Consider the following 21,502-nt stretch of genomic DNA (forward strand, 5'->3'; position numbering starts at 1 on the left):
ACGCCGGGGCCGGCGCCTTCACCAGCGGGAACGATCTGAACAGTCCCTTCATGAACTCTTTCACCAGACGATGAGACCACAGGGACGTCCGGCCCGTGGTTCTGGTGTATCGGGAGATCGCAGCAAGATGAATCTTGATGGACGCGTGTGCCAGTCCAGCTTTGGCCAGCGTCAGCAGGTACGGCAGTACCTGGGGAGCCGTAATCCGTAGAGGGTTAATCTTCTGTGCGTCGCACCAGACAGAGAACCTCTTCCATTTGTGCCCGTAGCATTTAAGAGTCGAGGATGCCCTGGCCTTTGCAAGAACCTCTCTGCAGTCGGCCGGTATGTCGTATCCTCCAAACTCTAGCGCTGCAGGAGCCAGGCCTGCAAGTTCAGCGATTTCGGGTCGTGGTGGAGGATGGAGCCTCCTTCCCTGGAGAGTAGATCCGCGTCCACCGGCAGCTTGATTGGCGGGGACGCTGACAAGTCCAGAAGGTCCGGGAACCATATCTGCCTCGGCCACGCAGGTGCGACGAGGATCATCCTGCACCGTGACCTCTTGAGCTGGTTGACGAGCCGGATTAGCAGTGGCAAAGGAGGGAACGCGTAGAGGAACAGGTCCTCCCAGGGGAACGAGAAAGCATCGCCCATGCTCCTCGCCTGGGGAAACCTGCTGGCGAACCTCCGGCACTTGGAGTTCGTCGCCGTCGCGAACAGGTCGATCTGGGGTGTGCCCCACCGTCGGAAGAGGCGATCCACTAGATCCTGCCGTAGTTCCCACTCGTGACACGAGCGCAGCTCCCTGCTGAGTGAGTCGGCGATGGTGTTTTTTATCCCTGCCAGATGAAACGGCACCAGAAACATCCTTTGGGCGACTGCCCAATGCCACAGGTCCTGCGCCTCCTTGGACAGTGCTGGGGACCTGGTTCCGCCCTGTTTCCTGATGTAAAACATGGTGGTGGTGTTGTCGGTGAAGATCCTCACCACCTTGCCCTTGAGGGACGGAAGGAAGGACCTGAGGGCCCAGAACACTGCACGGAGCTCCAGGACGTTGATATGGAGGGACTTCGCCGTCGGGAGCCAGAGGCCTCTCGCGTGCAGATTTTCGGTGTGCGCTCCCCACCCTTCCAGGGAGGCATCCGTGGTCACTGTCTCCTGGTGGTCTGGGGTCTGGAAGTCCATGCCCGCCGTCAGATGCGCGCGGGTGCCCCACCACCGGACCGCTCGGCGAAAACTCTCGTCGAGTGTGATCCTCTCCTCGAAGCCGCCCGTCGTTTGGATCCAGCGCGCGTCCAGGAACTCCTGCAACGGGCGCATCCGGAGCCTGCACATGGGAATGAGGTAGATGCAAGAGGACATCATTCCGAGGAGGGACTTGATGGACCTCACCTTGGCCGCGTCGGAAACCAACATCCACTGTACCTTGCCCAGGATGGACCTGGTCCTTTCCTCCGACGGGGAGGCCAGAAGGGACACTGTGTCGAGCTTCGCTCCCAGAAACAGTGCGTTTTGCGCGGGTACCAGGTGGGACTTGGCGTAGTTCACGGAGAATCCCAGGTCCGTGAGAAGTTGGACGGTCCTTGCCGTGTGGTCCACGGCGAGCTCCCTCGTCTTGGCTCGAATGAGCCAGTCGTCCAGGTAGGGGTAGACGTGGATCCCCTCGCGGCGCAGCTGCGCCACCACCGGTGCAAGGCACTTGGTAAATACCCTGGGTGCCGACCGTAGTCCGAAGGGGAGGGCTTTGAACTGGTAGTGACGCCCTTGGACCACAAACCTGAGGAATTTTCGGTGCCCCTTTAGGATGGGAATATGGAAGTAGGCATCTTCCAAATCCAACGACGACAGGAAGTCTCCTTCCTCCAGCTGACCCAGGACGTGCTGGAGGGTGACCATCTGGAACTTCTGCGCCTTGATGAACTTGTTCAGACGTCGCAGGTCTAGGATGGGGCGCCATCCTCCCGTCTTCTTCTTCACGAGGAAGTATCTTGAGTAAACTCCGGAGCCCCGAAGCCTCTTTGGGACGAGTTCGATGGCGCCCTTCCTGAGCAACGCCTTTACCTCCAGGAGAAGCTGAGGGACGTGAAGCTCTCTCCTGGCCACGGGGGGACGCGCGGGCACCTTCTTTGAAACTCGAGCGCGTGACCCCGGGCCAAGGCGTCCAGCCCCCAACGGTCGGTGGAGATGGACTCCCACACGCTGACGAAGCTCGCCAGCCGGCCTCCCACCGGGGTGCTTCGGTGGGGGCCGGACCACACGGCCGGTTCAATCCTGTTTCGACGAAGCTTTGCCGCCTTGACCTCCTTGGCGACGACGGCGGGGTCCTCCAGACTTGCCTCGTCCTCTGTAGGCCTCTTGAGACGACGAGCGGGCCGCTTGACGGTAGGTAGAGAAACCGCCGCCAGAACCTTTGGAGGCGCCCTTGCCTCTGCTGCTCCGAAAGGGCGTCCGTCGTTGCTGCAGAACCCCAAGGGCCCGGGCCGTCTCAGTGTCCGCTTTAATGGTCTGGAGGGAATCGTCCACTGTTTTCCCAAACAGGTTGTTCCCATCGAACGGCATGTCCAGGACTCTGGTCTGTACGTCTTGACGGAAGTCCGTAGCCTTGAGCCATCCACGCCGCCTAAGGCACACGCCGTTGCCCAACTGGCGAAACCCAGTGTCGGCAATGTCCGTCGCAATAGTGATGGCGTGGTCCGACGCCACCTCGCCTTCCTGTAGGATCTCCAGGGCATCCGCCCTCTTGTCGTCCGGTAGGAAGTCCAGCAGGGGAGCCAGTTTGTACCATAACTCCCTGTCGTAGCGGGCCACGATAGCCAAGGCGTTGGCCGCTTTAATCGTCGTCGCTGCCGACGAGATGACCCTGCGTCCAATAGCGTCCAATTTCTTTCCCTCGCCGTCTGGTGGGGAAGTCTATGTGGAGGCCGCACTCCTCCCCCCCCCCGCTTTCTTCCTGGCCGCCGCGGAGACAACGGAGTCCGGGGTAGGCTGCGCCCGGAGGCACAGGGGGGCCGCGTCCGGGACCCGGTGGTACTTCTCGTACCGGTCTCTTCTAGCTGGCGTTGTGGAAGGGTTCTTGAGGAGGGCGAGGCCCTCATCCCAAATGTCGTTCAGTAGAGGCACCGCGAGGACCGTCTTCCTCTTGGCCTCGCGCCGTTGATAAAGGAATCCTTCCTTTTTCTTCTCCTCAGGGCAGAGTTGGAAAAGCTCGGATGCCCTGGCGATCATGGAGTGGAACGATCCAATCTCGTCGGGCGGAGAAGCCCTGGTGGGAGGCGACGACGGGAGATCCTCGTCGTATACCTCGTCGTCCGTACCCGTCGCTGCCGTGTCAGTCCCCGTATCATCCCCTCGGGTGGACGGGGAGGAGGGCTGGACGGGGCGCGACGGCTGAAAAGGAGGTGGAGGGTGAATCCTTCTTTTCTTGGGCGGGGGAGCACCAGAAGGTCCCGGTTCAGGATCCCCCGACGGGAGAGGTTCCTCCGTCGGCAACGGTAGTCTCGTCCTTATCTCTGAACATAAGGACTGTATAGCCAACAAAATGGCCGCTGAGTTGTCTTGCGGCACTGGCAGATGGGAATCCGGCGGGCGATCAGGGGCCCCGTCGGCACCCTCGACGATGTCGTCGTCACCTGCGTCGGGATCCATCCCGACGGGCCGGTCTTCTTCCACGCCAAGGCCGTGGCTTAAGACCTCAATCAGCTCTTCCTCTGAGGTTGAGGCCGAATCTACGACGACACCCTGCCCCCCCCCCTTTTTTCTTCCCCGCCGAGGGTTTCACGGGGGTCCTATCGATGGGCACAAAAGAGGACTCCCTCCGAGGTGGCAGGGAGACTCTGAGCCCCGAGGTCGCCACCACTGGTGTAGCCTCCACAGGCTGAGCCAGGGCCGCCGCGACAGTATCGATAGAGGGCTTGGCCGGATGGATTAAGGCCTTCACCACCTTAGGTGCGCTCACCGCCTTATTCTTGAGGGGGGGGACACTGCCTCGCTCCCCCTCCGATGGGGCCTTCGAGCTCGACCGGGGCCTCTCCAGGAGCTTCGCCGGGTGCTCGCCCTTCCTCTTACCCGACCCAGAGCGTTGGCTCATGGCTGAAGGTGCCGGGGAGGGTGCGCCCTGCCTGGCGCCCGTAGAGCCCGACCGTTCGGCGCTCCCGGTGCCAGTGGACTCGCGGTGCTTGGCCTTGTGTTGGACCCCCGTCGCCGGGGCGTCCTCAAAGGTCTTAGAAGACCGCTCGGATTTCTTCCTCTTCTTCTCGCCTGACGGGCTCTCCCCTTCCAGCCAGTTGGCGAGACGTTGATGGCGGTCCTTCATGGTCCGCTCCGACATGTTGCCGCAAAACGCACAGTCCTTCTCCACGTGTGTCTTGTCCTCATGTAAGCAGTAGAGACAAAAGGAGTGTTCGTCCTCCTTAAAGACGTTCTGCAGCTGGCATCCAGGGCAGATCCTGAACAGCTTTCCGGGCGTCGAGCTTCCCTTCTCCTGGGCCATGTCCGGGCCTGAGAAACTTCTGGAGTCCTCCAAAAGCGAAGCTCGACGAAATCTTCACCCTTGAGGGGCGCAGACGAATCCGACACGGGTCCCCGTTGATCGGATGGAGAGTCGGTGGAGCTTGAGGCTCTTTTTGAGAAAAAACGTGAAAAAATAGCACTAACGCTCGAGAGCAATAGCACGAGGATCCCAACACATGAACGTGCGGTAAAAATCTGAAGATGGCTGCCAGAGGCGATGCTTAGGTAGAGGGCAGTCATTGGCTGTGGTCAGTATGACGCAGAGACCAGTGATTGGTTATTACTACGAAAGACAGATCAGAAACAAAACTGATACTGTTTTTTTTTTTTCTTTACCGAGGATTCCCTGCCTGACGACGGGGAATATTCATGAGCATGTGAATCCATGCCAGACCCCATGCTGGAGAAGGTGTTAAATCTCCTGCAGTGTACGCCATGTACACTGATACGGTATGAAGTTGGGCAGCTATCCCAGTGGCGTCGATGTGCGTTCAGGAAATACCTGATGGCAGATAAATCTGGAAACTTGCTATCAGTTCTTGCCGAGTACATGTTAAGAGCTAAACATTCTTTTGCCGTCCAATGGTGTAATAAGGTCTTGGACATTTTGCTAGCCGCAGACATTTCTTTGCAAACCCTTGTGGAAAACCCAGATAGAGCAAAATAAAGGCTGTACCTTCACGATTGGATTGAAACGCAGCAATCGTGTCAGAGATATAAAGTGTATAGAAATAACCGCTTTGTCGAAAAGAAATTTGGTCAATGCAAGCCTTATCTGCTACGTTATCCAAACAGACCAAAAGCCATCCTAGTGGGATGGAAGTCGGTGGCCGCACCAGATAAACAGAAATGTCTGGGACTATTGTCAAAGACCTGCGATTCGGAACAAGCCAGTATCAAAGACGTCAACAGTGGCGCACTAACAAGTTTTGAGAAATAGTTGAGGCCTCGTCTGAATAGTATGGTCCTTTGGGACATTGGACATATTCCTGGGGATATTGTGAAACAGTTGACAAGAAATGCAATGCACTGATACTGTACTGGCCACAATCAGGCGTACAGGTTTGGAAGGGAATGATAATTAATATACCTGCTATCTGGTCAATGAGATGACTTTGCTATTGGTATTGCTATTGGTATTTGCAAAAGGGAAATAGTGGGATCTTACAAGTAACAAAGCCCTTTAAAATGGACCATGGGGACAAGACGCTAAACACCATTATTTCTCGTCTTGGATGCTAGAGAACATCAAACCAGCCTTATTGGTGCCTTTACCTTAATTGAGCCATAGTCTAATTGCACTGTTCCAGTGGCAAGCCAGCGGCAAGTTGACTTCTACACACAGCTCTGTGGATTGAGCCAGCGCTCCAGACATGCCTTGTGTATGAGCTCCAACAAGTCAAGTCGGCAGCTGAGCAGGGTGCAAACGATGCAGCTGCTGGGTCTTGTATACTTTCAAGTCGTTTTAGAGGATTCTTCTGTTGGATCTAGTTGGTGCTCGGGATGCAGCAAATTGGATGCTAGCACAGTGGCAGTGCTGTTTATTGGGTCGAGTCAGCTGGAAGAACCATGTAAGCAATTTGAAGTTCACAGAGCGCCAAAAGCAGCACCAGCTACTGGCTACTCTAACTCAACCCCCTTCACATGTGTATCAAAAAAGGTCCCCAGTAATTCATTCTCTGGTATGAGAGTCTTTGTCGACAGTCTTTGAAGCACCGGTTCCCAAGGGATCTCCCGCCCTGTAGAGGGTGTCTGGGCCCTGAAGAAAGGTGTCAGCCTTTCTCATTGGGATCAAAGGACCAGCTTGTTTGGGCAGGCTCCCACATGGTTGTTGTATTACACGAGGTCAGCAAGCTAAAACACACGACCAGCCTCGTCATAACTGTCACCTCACCAAGCTGACACTAATATAACATCTAAATACTGTGCCAGCATAATTGAGTAATCTCAGTGACCACCATGTCATCAACTAGACATGGCTTATATTTACCATTTACATGCAACAAGGCGGATTAGGGTACACAATTATGTTAAGAACCGGAGGGTCAGACAATTGAAAAGCCTCCTATGTCTGTTGTAACTGTTCCAGCAGCTGCCAGGAATGCACATGCAACCTTTGAACCTGCCCTACTGCCACTGCAGTGTAGTTGATGAAGATGTTAGGAGACAGGCACAACAAAGGCACACATGCACTATGTTTTGATAAGGAGCATGATGAAATGGGGATCTGGTTAGCAGACCTCCCTTTCAGAAACAGAATTACCAGCATCATATGATTTCTTACAATAAAAGAATTAGGCTATTTTACTATTGCGTCAGAGGATCACAAACTAGTCTATTGTGCTCTTCTCTTTCTGGAACCCCGTTTGGAAACATTCTTCATTTAACGTATTTCACTTACTTTTGGTGTCTGTATTTGGGATAAGAGAATGCCCATGAGTAATTGGGTAAACGTTTTTTGCAAATAAGCTACTTAAGGTAACTAAATGTTCTCCTTTTTCACCTAAGTACCCAAGGAAACAAACCCACTCATTAAGGATAATGTAATTAATGGTATTCAGTTTCATCCAACTTCCAAACATAGGATGCTTGGCAATCATGACATATAATCTTTACAATTGAAGCATATCTTGTTAAATATGTAATAAAAAACATGAAAGTTCAATATTATTTGCCCCTTCCCCATATACATTGGTCACTATCTGGCAGGCTTGTGCCAGAAATATATGCATTGAAATATGCTCAAATGTGGTAGAGTTCTGTGAAGCAATTGTAAACGGTCTAAAGACATTATAAGGAATGAAGGTTTTATCTATAGGTTTTTAAAAATAAAAGTGGTGAAGAGAAGCACTGATGGGTTAAATGACACCCAGCAACACCAAATTGAATGGACTGGTTTATAACTAGAAATATATGCACCATCTACAAATCTGTTGCTTCCGATCAGTCTGTCAAAATATTTCGTCCACAGGTATAAAACTAAAAATATACAAAAATACAATGCAGAACACTGAAAAAATACTCTGTTCATCATAATAAATATGTTAGTTTCCTTCGCAAACTTTCCGACTTACATGTATCTCAAACTTCCAACCACTCACTGCTTCATCTGTGAGGATTTTGGTAAAAGATATTGTCAGTCCATCTCGAAAAAATCTTTGACAGGCCTCACTTTTTACATCAAGACCTAGATTTAGGAATAAATCAGACATTTTAGGGCATGGACAGAAAGTTGTGACAAGCTAATACTGGCACATTTGCAGATTTTATAACATTTTCAATTATTGAATGCATACAATATTAGTACAAACCAGATAAGCAACTAATAAACAGTAGCTTAAATCCCAATGTGCCCATGACTACTGTCAATGGCTCAATTATGAACCCAAGCCATCATGTTTTTCTTGGTCTGCATGTCTGTAGAGACCATATGAATTTCTTAGTTGAAGCCTAATAAAATTAGGAGCTGAGAAAATTAATAGTTTGCATTTTTTAACATGGATCAATGATTTACGGACAATTTTAGCTTTACGTCAAAACCAGCTATGGTCTACCTTGCTCCTTTAACCTTCATCTCCCAAACATCATGTATGCACATTTACCTTTAAAGGAACCTGCAGCTGTCGCTCAAATGTAGTGCCCGATGATCACTTGAATTTTTAATAACACAAATGTTGCTACTTTATTCCAGTTGACATCATTGGTACTGCACTGTTCAGAGCTAGCCTGAAACTGCAGATAGTGTGTATTCTATTAGTTCACTTGGAAGAAAATTGGGTTTAGGAGTATATATTCCTGAGCTTTGTGGAATATGCAGTCTGTTAATTGTTTCAAACAATCGCCACCTAAGGTTGACACGCAATTGAATATAAAAAAATGCCACAGTTATGTGATAAAGTCCATTGCCTCATTTGGGGGACCTTCCGTGGGGTGGCCAAGGGTGCAAAGTACCTTCCCAAGCCGGATGATGGTTTGGTTTATCCCATGGTCGCGTAGTGCCAGCCTCAGGGCAGGGGACAACGTCCCTTTAAAAGTCACACCCCTACACCTGGGAAGCAGAGACCAAATAGGATCAGGTTCTCTCCAGCCGCCAAGTACAGTGCTTCTCCAACACCCGAATCTGGCAACCCTGAAGCCAATTGCCATTTAAGGAAGTCGTTCTGCAGGACTAGCTGCACCAGAACACGATTCCCCAGTAAATGTACACCTACGTGGTGGGAGGGGTTAAATTAGGAAGGGTAATATACCATCCATTCATCCAAATATAAATAACAGAAAGCATTGGGGTGTGATAACCAGAGATCGGACCACACAAATGTAGGGACTAACCAGCCCAAAGAACCACCAGCCAATCCTACATAAGCTGCCTGAAGATACACCAAAGTTCATTTCCGTTGAATGCAGTGGTAGGAAAGGGCAAAGGTATTGCTGCAGTGAGGAACGCCTAAGACTAGCCAATCTCAAATGCCACATCAGGGTCACACGGCATCCAAGGAGAGGGAGCCAGACATCAATCTCCATCCAGGCTGACAAACCACAATCTCCTTTCACCAGAAAAAAGCAGGAGCCGTGGTTAAAGCTGCATAAAAACCCAAATGCTGAGCCAGAGATCAGAAGCAATATATGTAGAAGCCAAAGACCAGCGTGGTTTTGGAGAAGGCTAGAGAAGCAGCTTAGGAAGCTGGAAGAGGTCCAGAAGGCTGGGCCACACTAGAGCTTGGGCGCGGTAAAAAGATGACAAAATTATCTTTTGCGACTAGTGGAAGTCGGAGACACACTATGTGGAGATTTACAGGAAAGTGCCTGCAACTCGTTACCCTGCAGGCTGACGTTATTGCTATTAGCAAAATCGTTTTCAAAGATAAGTCTTAATAGGCATGAATTTATTGGCTCAAAAGGGATGCATGTTAGAAAAGTTAACACCAGGTTAAGATCCCATATCGGGTCTTGGAAAGGAACTGGTGTGAATACAATAGTAAGACCCTTTAGAAAAGTAACAATCAGAGGGATTTTAAAATATGAATCCTCTCCTCAAGAGCGCTACAAAATAAACAGCACCACCAGGTAACCTTTAATTGTTCCAATCTGGAGCACCAAATTCGCCAGATGTAATAAAAAAGAAAGCACCATATTTGTGTCACAAAGAAAAAGGATCCTTATTCTTATCCCTGCACCAACTGCTGAACTTGTTACAACAGCAGCAGGACAAAGATTTCGTTGCTGGCTTTCTGGTTGAAAGCAAGATCTCTATTAAGTCATCCGGGAGGTACCAATCCCTGTATCATAACCTCTCAGAAATCATGCGTGAAGGTTGAGAGTCTTGACCTCTGGATGGAGAAACCGAAGCTCCTCTCGCGAGAGAAGGTCCTCCCTTTGTGGAAGACGTATTGGAGGGCAGATGGACATGTCCAGAAGGTCTGGGTATAAAGTCTTCCTGGCCCAATCCGGGGCAATTATGATAATGATTTCCCAAACTTTCTCAACCTCCTGATCAAGTGAATAATAACGGGGATAGAAGGAAACGCGAACGGGAGTGGAAATTCCATGGAGCAAAACAGTTTGCACTTCAGGTTGACACTGGTTGTGAAAAGATCCACTTGAGGGGTTACCCAAAGGGTGAAGATATCCTGAAGGACTTCCTGAGCTAGTTCCGACTCGTGGGAGATTGTCCTCTGCCTGCTCAGAGCGGGCACCACCATGTTCTTCTCTCCGGCAAGGTAAACGGCTAATAGAGATTCTTTCTCGAATTGGCCAGAACCAGAGCTTCATTGCTTCCCTGCACAGTGGTAGTGACCCTACACCACCTCTCTTTTCGAGGTAGTACATGGCCACTGTATTGTCCCTCATTATTAGGACATTCTTTCCCCGTACAGAGGGCAGAAAGGCCTTCAGCGCTAATCTGATTGCCCTCAGCTCCCAAAGGTTGATGTGTAGTTTGGACTCTAATGGAGACCAATGACCGCTGATTGTCAAATCGTTGGGTGGGCGCCCCACCCCTTGAGTGAGGCGTCCGTCACTACTGTTTGTTCCGGCCTTGGCTGACAAAAAGAATAGCCCTTCATAGAGTTGTCCTTGTAAACTCACCACAGAAGGTACTGTGCTACTCTGCTTGGAACTTCAATGTGGTCTGATTTTCTGCCTGAGAATTGGGACCATTGAGTCCTGAGAACCCATTGGAGGGATCTCATTCTCAGGCGAGCCTCTGGCACCAGGAAAATGCAGGATGCCATGAGAGTAAGAAACCTCCCAAAACATTTTTTTTTAAATTAAACAAAAGTTGAAGGCCGGATGACACTGGGCACTCTGGAATTTGGTGACCATCTGCAGAATGTGTTGAGCCCTTACCGCGGGTGGCAAGGCTTTTCCAGAGGAAGCATCCAGGACTGCTCCAATAAATTTGAGTCTTTGAGCTGGTATCATGTGGGACTTCTTGTAATTGAGGGAGAAGCCCAATCTGTGAAGAGAGTGGCAGGTTACGCTGAGATGTTCCCGGGCTTGTTCAGGTGTACGTGTCCTGATCAGCTAATCATCCAGGTAAGAGTATACGTGAATCCCCCATCTCCCGAAACTTTGTCGCCAATGCCATTAATTTGATGAAAACCCTTGGGGCGGAGATCAGCCCAAATGGCAGAACTCGAAACTGATAATGAGAAACGCAAACCTCTGTTGGAGAGCCTGAAGGACATGAGAAAGGGTAACCATCTTGACCTTGTCCTTCCTGACGAACTTGCTCAAGTTAAAGTCCAAGATGGGTCTCAATCCTCCATCCTTTTTCGGAATTAGAAAATACGTGGAGTACCAACTTGTTTTTCTACGTCACATGTACCTGTTCTATAGCACCTTTCTCTAGCAAGGTAAAAATGTCAAACACAATGAGCGGATACAGAACTTTGAAAGAGTTGCTCCCCAGGGTATGACCCAGAGGCCTTTTTTGAAAAGAAAGGCAGTAACCTTGGGCTACAGTTTCCAGTGCCATGGCCAAGCATATGAAGTAATACCCCGCCATTGTTTCAGATGCTGAGAAAGTCTCTCTCCCACCGGTGTCTTGTGAGTCAAGGTCTCAGCGTGGTTTTGAGGCAGCTGAAGTGATTGCTGAGGGTGAAACCGACACTGCTTGGGCTGATTTAGCACCTCCCCCTTGGTCCACCATGAGGACATCTTCTCGGACCTCTGACTGAATTGTCCTCTTCCAACTGAGGAGTAGCATTGAAAGGACTTACCCATCCAAGATGATGAACCTGGGTAGGAGTGTTGAGGCTGTCTAATGGTGTCACTAAGATTTAGCCGCTGCTTTGGAGGTCTGCAGCTTTTCCAAACTTTCATCAGCCTTGCTCCCAAACAGCCTCGAGTCGTAAAAGGGCATATTGAGGAGTCTAGACTGCACATCTGGTGGAAATCCAGACCTCAACACCACAAATCTGCGCAACACAGGGCTAGTTCACATGGATCTGCTGATGCTATCTGCAGTATCCATACCTGACTGGAGGCATTCATACATTGCCTCCTTACCATCCTTGATAGCCAGGAAGCAGTCTTTTTCGTCCCCTTCTAGGATGTGGTCAACCGCCATAACTATGCAGTCCCACAGGGTGAACATACACTTTGACAAGGCATAGGTTGTGTTAGTTGATTTTAAAGCCACTATCAGCAGTACATATTTTTCTCGCCCATGCATCCACTCTCTTATCTCCATCGGGAGGGACAGAGGGGTATGCAGATTGCTTGGTAGATGCAGCAGCGTGAACCAAACTTGCTAGAGTTGGGTGCTTCGTTAAGTACTCTAAGTCACTGCTGGGTGGCCTATATATTTTTGCTAAACGTTTATTTACTACAGCCACAGTCCCTAGCATTTCCCAATTTGTTGAGACACTTTTTTGAAGGGCAATGTGAAATAGCAAAATTGAATCTCTTTGGGGACCCTGACCCAAAATATCTGTAAAGTCATGCTGATAGAAAGAAAGTGTAGGCCTGCCCCACCCTAAACATTCTACCATCTTACTCATTAGTTGCCTATATGAGGAGTCAGCGTGGTCAGTAGGATCTGGTTTACCAAATTCCAGTTCTAGAGATTTATCTATATCACAGGCTGATTGTCGGTTATCATACAAGTCTTAACTTAGACCCTTCAGAAATCAACACCTCTGGCATATTTGGGGTGCCATATTGTAAACCAAAAGGTGGTGTATTATCTGAAGACTTATTGTATTCATAGATTGAGGTTAAAGTATTTCTTTGGCAAGGGTTTAAAAACCTTTTCATTAGTTACTATTGGAAATCATCAGTTGCCCTGACACCGTTGGCGGTAGCAAGGCCAGAGTTACGGAATGTTTGTTTTTTCGAAGGAACCCCCAATTGACTGGATTGTCGAAGCCCTCGATTTTTCGTCGGATTTAGATTTTCCTCAATGTAGACCCGGCTTATGGATCAGATTCAAAGATTTTAATGGTTTCGTCTTCGACTTTGACTTCTCTTTTGCCCGTTTCTGCTTATACTTCGAAGGGGTCAGGCCGCATTCCCGAAGATTTTAAGCATTTCTATATGAAATGCATCCCATTTAGCTGGGGAGTCTGACTTGGTTGGACCGTTGATTACCTCGGCCGAGGAATCACTAGCGGTCGAAGGTGACCTCTGACGCTGTATCTTGGCCTTATTAGAAGACGAGATCTATCTTTTTCGTCGAGGAAAATCTCTCCACTCATCGGATTTTCTTTTGGAACTCTTCAAAGGAGACCCCGAAGGCAACTTGTGCAGCGCCAATTTACCTTTACGCTCCCTCAGAGCATTCTCGTTCTTCGCCTGACAGGAATTACAGTCAGAGGTACAGTGACCGGTACCATGACACCTCAAACATACGTGGTGTGGTCTGTGATCAACATCTTCTATCCACAGTCTTGGCACTTCTTGAAACCAGTCTGAAGCATAGATGGAGCCGACAGAGAAGACATTTTGGTTTCCCAAAAAAGCAATGAAGTTCAGTGAAGAACCAAAGTGCGCCGTAATTCTTTGAAGCGTAAGCTTGGAAAACAGAACTGCAACCAACGGACGCTGCGTGTGCTCTTTATACTGATGAAGACAGTATAACAGACATCGATTTGATGAGACGGCACACAGCGCCACCTGTCCCATCCAGGAAGCAAATTGCTGGCATCTCTGGTTGAGCTGCGTGGAGAATAGGTCTATGTGTGGCTGTCCCCACCTGCTGAAGATCTCCTGTAAGACCTGTTCATTCAGCTGCCGCTCATTTGTCCACTCCAAGCCTGCTGAGTCTGTGCACCTCCAGGTTGGACTCCCTAGCAAGGTGGATTGCGGAAAGCCATATGTTGTGGGTGATGGACAATTGCCATATGTCGATGGTAAACCTGCAAAGGGGAGGCAATCTGGTGCCCCCCCCTGTTTGTTGAGGTAGTACATGCAGTTGGAACTGGCCGTCTAAATACAAACTGGGATTTCTTGATCACAGGAAGGCAGGCCCCGAGAGCCAGCAAATTAATAATCAATTCAAGCCAATTGATGAAGCTCTTCTGGCCCTGCTTGGTCCACAGACCATTTTTTACACTGTGGTCGCCCAGTGTGGCTCCCCACCCATACAGTGAGTAGCCGGTCGTAATGGTTTATGCAGGCAGGGGGTGTCTGAATGGTCTGCCAACCATAAGATTGGTGTCCAGCCTACACCACACCAAATCCTGGTGGAGATGCGTGGTAATGGTGACTAATGCTGCTTGAAAGCCCGTTTCTTGGTTCCATGAGGCTGAGAAGTGTAACTGCATCCTCCTCATTATGAGCCTGGTATGCCGCACCGCCAGAAGGCATGCCGCCATAATCTCTAGGAGGTGTTGGTACCACCAGGCCGAGGGTTCCGACCTGCTGAGAAAAGGCACAGTAGCCACTTTCAGAGCCGCAACCTTCTCCATGGTGGGAGAAGATCAGCTGCTCCTTGGTATCCCACCTGAGGCCCAGGAAGACCACTGCTTGTGTGGACTGGAGCTCAGACTTTCCGAGGTTCATGGAAAACCCCAGTTCGTAAAGAATATCCTTTGGTATAGAGGCAGTGTGCCTCACCAACCAGTCGTCGAGGTATGGGTACACAGGGTGGCCCACTGACCAGAGTAGGGCAGCCACCGCATTCATTAGTCTTGTAAATACCCTTGGGGCTGGGTTGAGGCCAAATGGGAGAACCTTGTACTAGAAGTGGGAGACCATAACATGGAACCGTAGGAAGGAACGGTGGGGCTGCCATATTGGGACGTGTAGGTATGCATCCTTCAGGTCCAGGGAGCACGTCCAGTCTTCCCCACGCAGAGACTCTGCTATCAGCGCAGGCGTAAAAATCTTGAATTTGTGGAGGGGTAAGCCAATTCTAAGTTACTCGCCGTAGTGACTAACGTACTCCCAGTCCATAGTCCCCTTTCCTCCATATTGTATGGGCGTCCCTCGCTAGGGACGGGAGATGGAATCTTTTTCACCAGAAAACAAATCTTCCCCTTTAAATGTAGAGGCGTGCGGCCCTGGGAGCATGCGCTCCCTTACTTCGCCCACCGGTGCCACCACTCAGTCCCCTTTGACATGTCGACAATATTACCATTGTCTAAGGACACCAGTTTTATTAGGGGGAAGGATGGTGGGACGTATGAAGGAAAGGGGACTATGGACTAGGTTTGTCACTACGGTGAGTAACTCATAATTACTCCTACCTCCCGTCCCCTTTCCTCCATACTGCATGGGCGATTACAACTGAATGTAGCCCCAGGGTGGAGATGTGAACCTCCTAAGAAAAAAAGTTCCTTAATACTGCCTGCCCAAATGCTGCATCGGACCTGGAGCCGGCATCCAAGCAGTAGTGCTTGCACAAGGCCGAAGATGTGGCCCATGTAGCAGCCTTGCTGATGACCTGCCACAGAACATGCCTCTGAAAAGCAACTGCTGTGGTCTTGGCTCTGATAGCGTGGGCATGCATATTTGCCAGGAGTGGCTTGTGCTGCCCCTCATAGGCCTACTTGATTGCCGAAACAATCCATCTTGCTATGGAGGCCTTGGAAGCCCGGTAGCCTGGCTTTCACCCCCGTAGGTGACAAAGAGAGCCTCTTATTTGCGGAAGCTTTTGTTTCCGACTAGGTAGAATTTTAGAGCACGCCTCACATCTCGACAGTGCAGTACCCTCTGAGCTTCATCCTTAGGGTCAGTGAAGAAAGTAAGTAGCACTATCTCCTCATTCAGGTGAAACAAGGAGACTACCTTCTATAAAAAGGTGGGGTTATTTCTAAACACCACCTTGTCATTATGAAAAGTAGTGTAAGGCTCTGAAGCCACCAATGCCTGGATTTCACCGACCCTGCGTGCAGACTTAAGACCCACTAAGAGGGCTGTCTTAATGCTGTCTAGCTTGATGTCAGCAGATGCCATTGGCACAAATTGTTTATGCACCAAGGTACCCAAGACTACGTTGAGGTCCCACACAGGGTTTGGCTTCTTGAAAGGTGGGTAGAACCTGGTGAGGCACACCAGATCTCTTAACCATCGGGTTGGAGGATGAGAAGACCTCCTACAAGTTCCGGTAGGCTCTGATGGCTGCCAGATAGGTGCAGCAGGTGTCTACTTGCACCCCCGAGTGTGCGAGGTGTGCTGAGAAGGATAGCACATCGTCCAACATGCAGGTCAGCGGATCAACCTCCTTTGATTCGCCCAGTGACAAAACCTAGTCCACTTGCTTTTGTACTGGCTCCTAGTAGCATCGCTCCTAGCGCCCTTTATGTTGTCTAGGTTAGCCTGGGACAGATGCAAATGCTTTAGTGTGATCTGTTCAGGAACCAAGCTGCAAGGGCCTTCTTCTGGGGGGCAGGGTGGATGACTGTGCCTCCCTGAAAAGAAAGTAGGCGAGATGGGCCCAGTGGAAGGTGCATCGGGGGCTGATCTGAAAGGCTGAGGAGTTCGAGAACCATGCCCTTGCCAGCCACCAAGGAGCTATCAGAATGATCCGGAGGTGCCAGAACTCCCTTATCTTGCAGATTACCCTGTGAATCAGGGGAAAGGGAGGGAAAGCATATGCGCTCATGTCGTTCCATTGCATCTACAACCATCTCCCAGAGAGCCCCAGCGCTGTCCCTGCCAGGACGCAAACTGGGGCAGCTCCTGTTGGTGCAGGTGGCAAAGAGATCCACCTGGGGATGACACCATCTGTCGAAGGTCTCCTTAAGGACCTGCTCGTTCAACTGCCATTCATAGTTGTCCGCACACAGCCTGCTGAGCCTGTCCGCCTCCAGGTTGGACTCCACAGGGATGTGGATTGCTGAGGAAAAAAAGCATGTTTAATCAGAGCCCACTCCCAAACGTCGAATGCCAGAGTGCAGAGGGGAGGAGATCTGGTGCCACCCTGCTTGTTGATGTAATACATGCTGGTGGAGCTGCCCGTCTGAATGAGGATCGCCTCGCCACTGATCGTGAGGAAGGATTTGAGAACGAGCCAGATGGCTATCAACTCGAGCAAGTTGATGTGGGCCTCCTGCTCCTGAAAGCACCAAACCTATGGGCAGTGTGGCTGAGTCCGTGCTGATGGTAACCTGCAGTGCGGGTTTCCAGAAGGGACGGCCTATCCGTAAATTGTAGTCTGTGCTCCACCAGACTAGGTCCTGATGGAGATTAAGTGGGATGCTGACCAGCTCCGCCTAAGAAGCAGTCTCCTGACTCAAGTAGGTTGCAAAGTGCAACTGCAAGTGCCTCATTTTGAGCCTTGTGTACGGCACTGCCAGGAGACATGCCGGCATGATACCCAGGAGGTCTAAATACAAACTGGGATGCCAAAGTCACTGCTCTGCTGAGAAAATGCCCCATGGCGCTCTTGAAGGCTGTGATCTTGTCCTCCGAGAGGAAAACTCCCTCGGAGCTTGTATCCCAGATGAGGCCCAGGAACGTTAGATTCTGCATAGACTCCAGCTGTGACTTGAGATTGATGGAAAGTCCCAACTCGTGTAGAGTGTTCATGAGGGCTAAGGTGGTGTGGTGGGCTGCCTCCGGAGACCCTGCCCTGATGAGCCAGTCGTCCAGGTATGGATAGACGTGTTCACCTTTGGCCCCGAGAAGGGCTGCCACTGCGTTCCTCAGTCACGTAAAGGCCCTGTGGACTAAATGCAAAGGGTAGAACCTTGTATAGGAAATGAAAGCCCATGAGCCTGAACCTCAGAAAGGACCGATGGGGCTGCCAGATCGGGGCGTGTAGGTACGCATCCTTCAGATCCAGGGAGCACATCCTGTCTCCCATGCACAGTGTAGAGGAGGAGCCAAGAGCCCCTACTCCACCTACCCCGCCAACTTTACCTGAGAAGTATGAACCAAAGTATGTGACATACACTACACCAATCAGAAGCCAAGAAGGAGAGCAACAACTCTGCAGTACCCATAAGAATGCCTATACATAAGAGAACATGGAAAGTAAAGTATCCAAACAATGATGAAACAAAGAAACTGAATGACCAGGATGAATGGTGACGTCATACGAAACCGAATCGATTCCATAGATAGAAGATAATCAGACCTGTGGGGCAGATGATTTATGAAGAATGAAGAAGTATTAAGGATAAGTGACATTTTGAGATCAAGATGAAGAAACTTATGTCACAAACCTGATGAAGAAACTTAGTTTAAAAGTTTACAGATGCAATGAAACGCGAGCAGCAAAGCAATCATGAAGCTAGCCAAATGCTTACAGTAAATAGATCGCAGCAAGCGCCAACATACACATATATACCTCAGATACATATGGATACACGAAAAAGGTTCTATTCATAGTGTCCAGTCACGTGATGGAAGAAAGTTGGACGCATGAGGAGATCACACCTACGCACAGAAGCCAGACAGTATCCATACTCCTTAATAAATCCCAGAGAACCGTACAAATGTAAGTCCAACTTCAGACACCAATTGATATTGAACCGTTGAAGTGATGGACTACACTTTTAATTGGTGGGAAGCTGGTATCAAGACAAGCTCACCAGCAACTGGTTGTTCAGTCTGCAAGCTGCTCACTTAGGTGGAAAGTTTTTGACTGGGGTTAGTAGCCAGCCAATTGTAGAGGACCACGTAGTTTGGGGTCCTATTGTAGTGTAGCCAATGGGACGTTGTATATTTAGTGACGTTCATAGTGGCAATTTTGAAGGGAGGGCTTAGATGCCCCACCTAGTGTTTATTATCCAATTATTTCTCTGTTAATCTATACAGATATTACACCTATGCTTTGTAATTCACTTGGAGCCAATCCCGAGCCAGTCCCGATAGGTTTTAGAAACTTGCCACGTAGGATGACTTTGGTAATGACGCAGGTCTACACGTCAGTAGTGACACATTTAGTCTATAAAAACTATGTTTCTTAAATTAATTGAGAGTGGAGTATCGAGCAATTGTTGATGTCCGTTGTACTCCCTGTTTTACTTAATTACATTAAAATAGACAAACTTTTTGCCAAGCTATTTGTGTCATCTGAATTATTGATGTTTGATTAAAATCTGCATCCCCATCCTTCTTAAGGGTATTGCTAGTCATCTTAAAGGGCTGGGAGTCCCCAATTCAACAGTGTCTACTATAAACGCTAGGGTTTCCATCTTGAACTTTTGAAGAGGAAGGGAAAGGTTCAAGATGGAAAGGTCCAAAACGAATCTCAGCCCTGCCTGGTTCTTTTGTATGGCAAAAATTCCTTGAATAGAAGCCTAGGACCCGCTGGGAGGCTGGTATTTCCTCCACTGCCTGATTCTGCGAATGAAATACTGCCAGCAGAGTTGCTGTCCAAATCTTATGCTTCCAGGATTTTCTCCTCCTTACCCAGGAGTGCACAGGCTGATGTAGCCGAAGACTATTGTGGCTTGGAGTAGAGCTGCCTAAACTTGGCATTGAGGCACCTGTTGGCAGACTGCCCCCATTTTTGGCAAGCGCCACCACGTCTTTATGCATCGGGATCCCCGTTCTGGCCGAAGGGCGTAGAGCGAGGACCTCTGATAGGACCTCTGTTCCACCTCGAGCTGAGGAAGCCCCAAGTATTCAGCCAATCCAGCGAGCCCCTTGTGAAAGGCCTTGGTTGATGAGATTGTGTTGAGGTCTTATTCCTCATCCGTGTCCACCAAGGTGTCCTGCTGGTCTGGTGCCGCTGGAGGAGTGCTGGGGCGCTGGTGGCTGTGGCATACTGACAGGAGCCGGCGGCTGTGGGGCTGCAAAGACCGTTGGAGGCTTGGGAGCCTGCATGGCGGGAACAGCAAAGGCAGCTGGGGCTGCACCATGGGCGGAGTCGCAGGAACCACAGGTGGAGTGGCTGTGGGTGTCAGAGGCAAAACTGGAGGGAGCAAATCCCTGATCGCATCCTTGAGGAGGAGGCCCATATGTGGAAACCTCATGAGGGTCAGAAGCCTTTCCTCACAGGGCAGTGGCGCGCTTCAAGGTGCAATTGTGGGCTGAGACCTGGAAACACTGCCTTACTGTCTTAGCGGTGCATCTGCCATGAGACGAAGGGTATGCCATAGGCCACGTGCCCGGTGAAGGCCAGTCCCACCTCGAAACTCATTCTCCCACCTGCTCTGCACCAGAGGGAGGTATGGGACGAGCGGCCATTTTGTCGGGTTGCATGCTACGTGCCAGCGTCGTGGTGCTTGCCTCGCTGGGCCCGTCCTCCTCCAGGACCCTTAGCGGTGGAGCTTGAGGCCTCCCCTGCACCTCAGGACGAGGCATGGTAGGCATACTCGGTATCTGTGCTGGTGTGAGAACCTGACCGGTCCGTCCCACTCAGGCGTTTCCTTGGGAAGGAGTAGCCCTTGCGGGGTGCGATAAAGAAAAGCAGCCCTACCTTGGGCCTTGACTTGCGTCTGACAAAGTCCTTCAAGTCCTCTGGAGGCGACTTCTTGAAGAGCTCACTCCACTGAGCTAACCTGTTCTTCAGAGCACAAGACATAAGCACGTATAACCCTCCCAGCTGTGGTCAGGGCCAAGGCAGCAGAGGCAAAGAGTGGGGGTCAGACATAGAGAAGAGCCCCTCGCAGGCTGTACACCTGCTGAAACCCGCCGACATCGACATGCACCAGGGAGGAGTGTGGCGACAGAGCACACTATTAAAAACAAAGGCTAAAGACAGAATCCAGGGAAGATGCGTGGACTTACAAGGCCAAACCCAGGAGCACTAGTGAAAGCAGTCCGTTCCCATTGACGCGGCAAAGGGGACTGAAGAGGGGCATCGGGGGGCAGAGTCAGGGGAGCGCATGCTACCAGGGCCGCACCCCTGCGTGCCTCTAAATTTAAAGGGGATGTAGGTTTTTTCTGGTGAAAAGGGTTCCATCTCCCGTCCCTAGCGGGGGACGCAATTGCAGTATGGAGGATAAGGGACGGGACATAGGAGTATGCATACCTTCTGAGGCTTGTGAAATCTGCTTAGAGTAAATGCCATGTCTGGAGAATGTGGTGTGATGCGAGAATGAACAAGTTACTTACCCGTAACTGTTCTCCAGCATGGGACTGGCATGGATTCACATGCTCATGAATATTCCCTGTCGTCAGGCCGGGAATCCTCGGTAAAGAAAAAATCAGCATCAGTTTCGTTTCTGATCTGTCTTTCTCAGTAGTAACCAATCACTGGTCTATGGGTCATACTGCCGCCAGCCAATGACTGCCCTCTCCCTAAACCCCGCCTCTGGCAGCCATCCTCAGATTTGGTAGCACGTAAAGTGGCAGTATGACCAAGTGAAGAGCCGCAGAGGGGAAGGAGGGAGGGTTCGCATGTGAATCCATGCCAGACCCATGCTGGAGAACCACAGTTACAGGTAAGTAACTTGTTCCTTCTCTAGCATAGGGTCTGGCATGGATTCACATGCTCATGAATGACAATGCATTACTTACCGTAAAAGCATTTCTGATGGTTGTATCTGCTTAGATTCACATGCTGTGCATAGGTCCGACATCCAGTGGTCACTGCGGAGTATTGCCTTTTGTTTTTCGTAGTCGAAAAGGGGATGTCGACAAGGCGTGTCTGTAACACTGTCCCTATAGTGAC

At 50.2% G+C, this 21,502-nt stretch overlaps 1 protein-coding gene across 3 annotated transcripts in view; it reads right to left on the bottom strand.

Annotated features, from left to right (window-relative positions):
* Positions 1-21,502, bottom strand: part of USP9X (ubiquitin specific peptidase 9 X-linked) — a 2,614,063-nt gene that overhangs the window by 2,197,519 nt on the left and 395,042 nt on the right. For all 3 annotated transcript variants that reach the window (XM_069636534.1, XM_069636533.1, XM_069636535.1), the window contains exon 5: positions 7,563-7,675. In XM_069636534.1, coding sequence (XP_069492635.1) covers positions 7,563-7,675 — 113 coding nt within the window. The remainder of the gene's footprint in view (positions 1-7,562; positions 7,676-21,502) is intronic.

This window comes from Ambystoma mexicanum, chromosome 7p (genome assembly GCF_040938575.1).
Source record: "Ambystoma mexicanum isolate Mex_15411 chromosome 7p, UKY_AmexF1_1, whole genome shotgun sequence".
Taxonomy (NCBI): Eukaryota; Metazoa; Chordata; class Amphibia; order Caudata; family Ambystomatidae; genus Ambystoma; species Ambystoma mexicanum.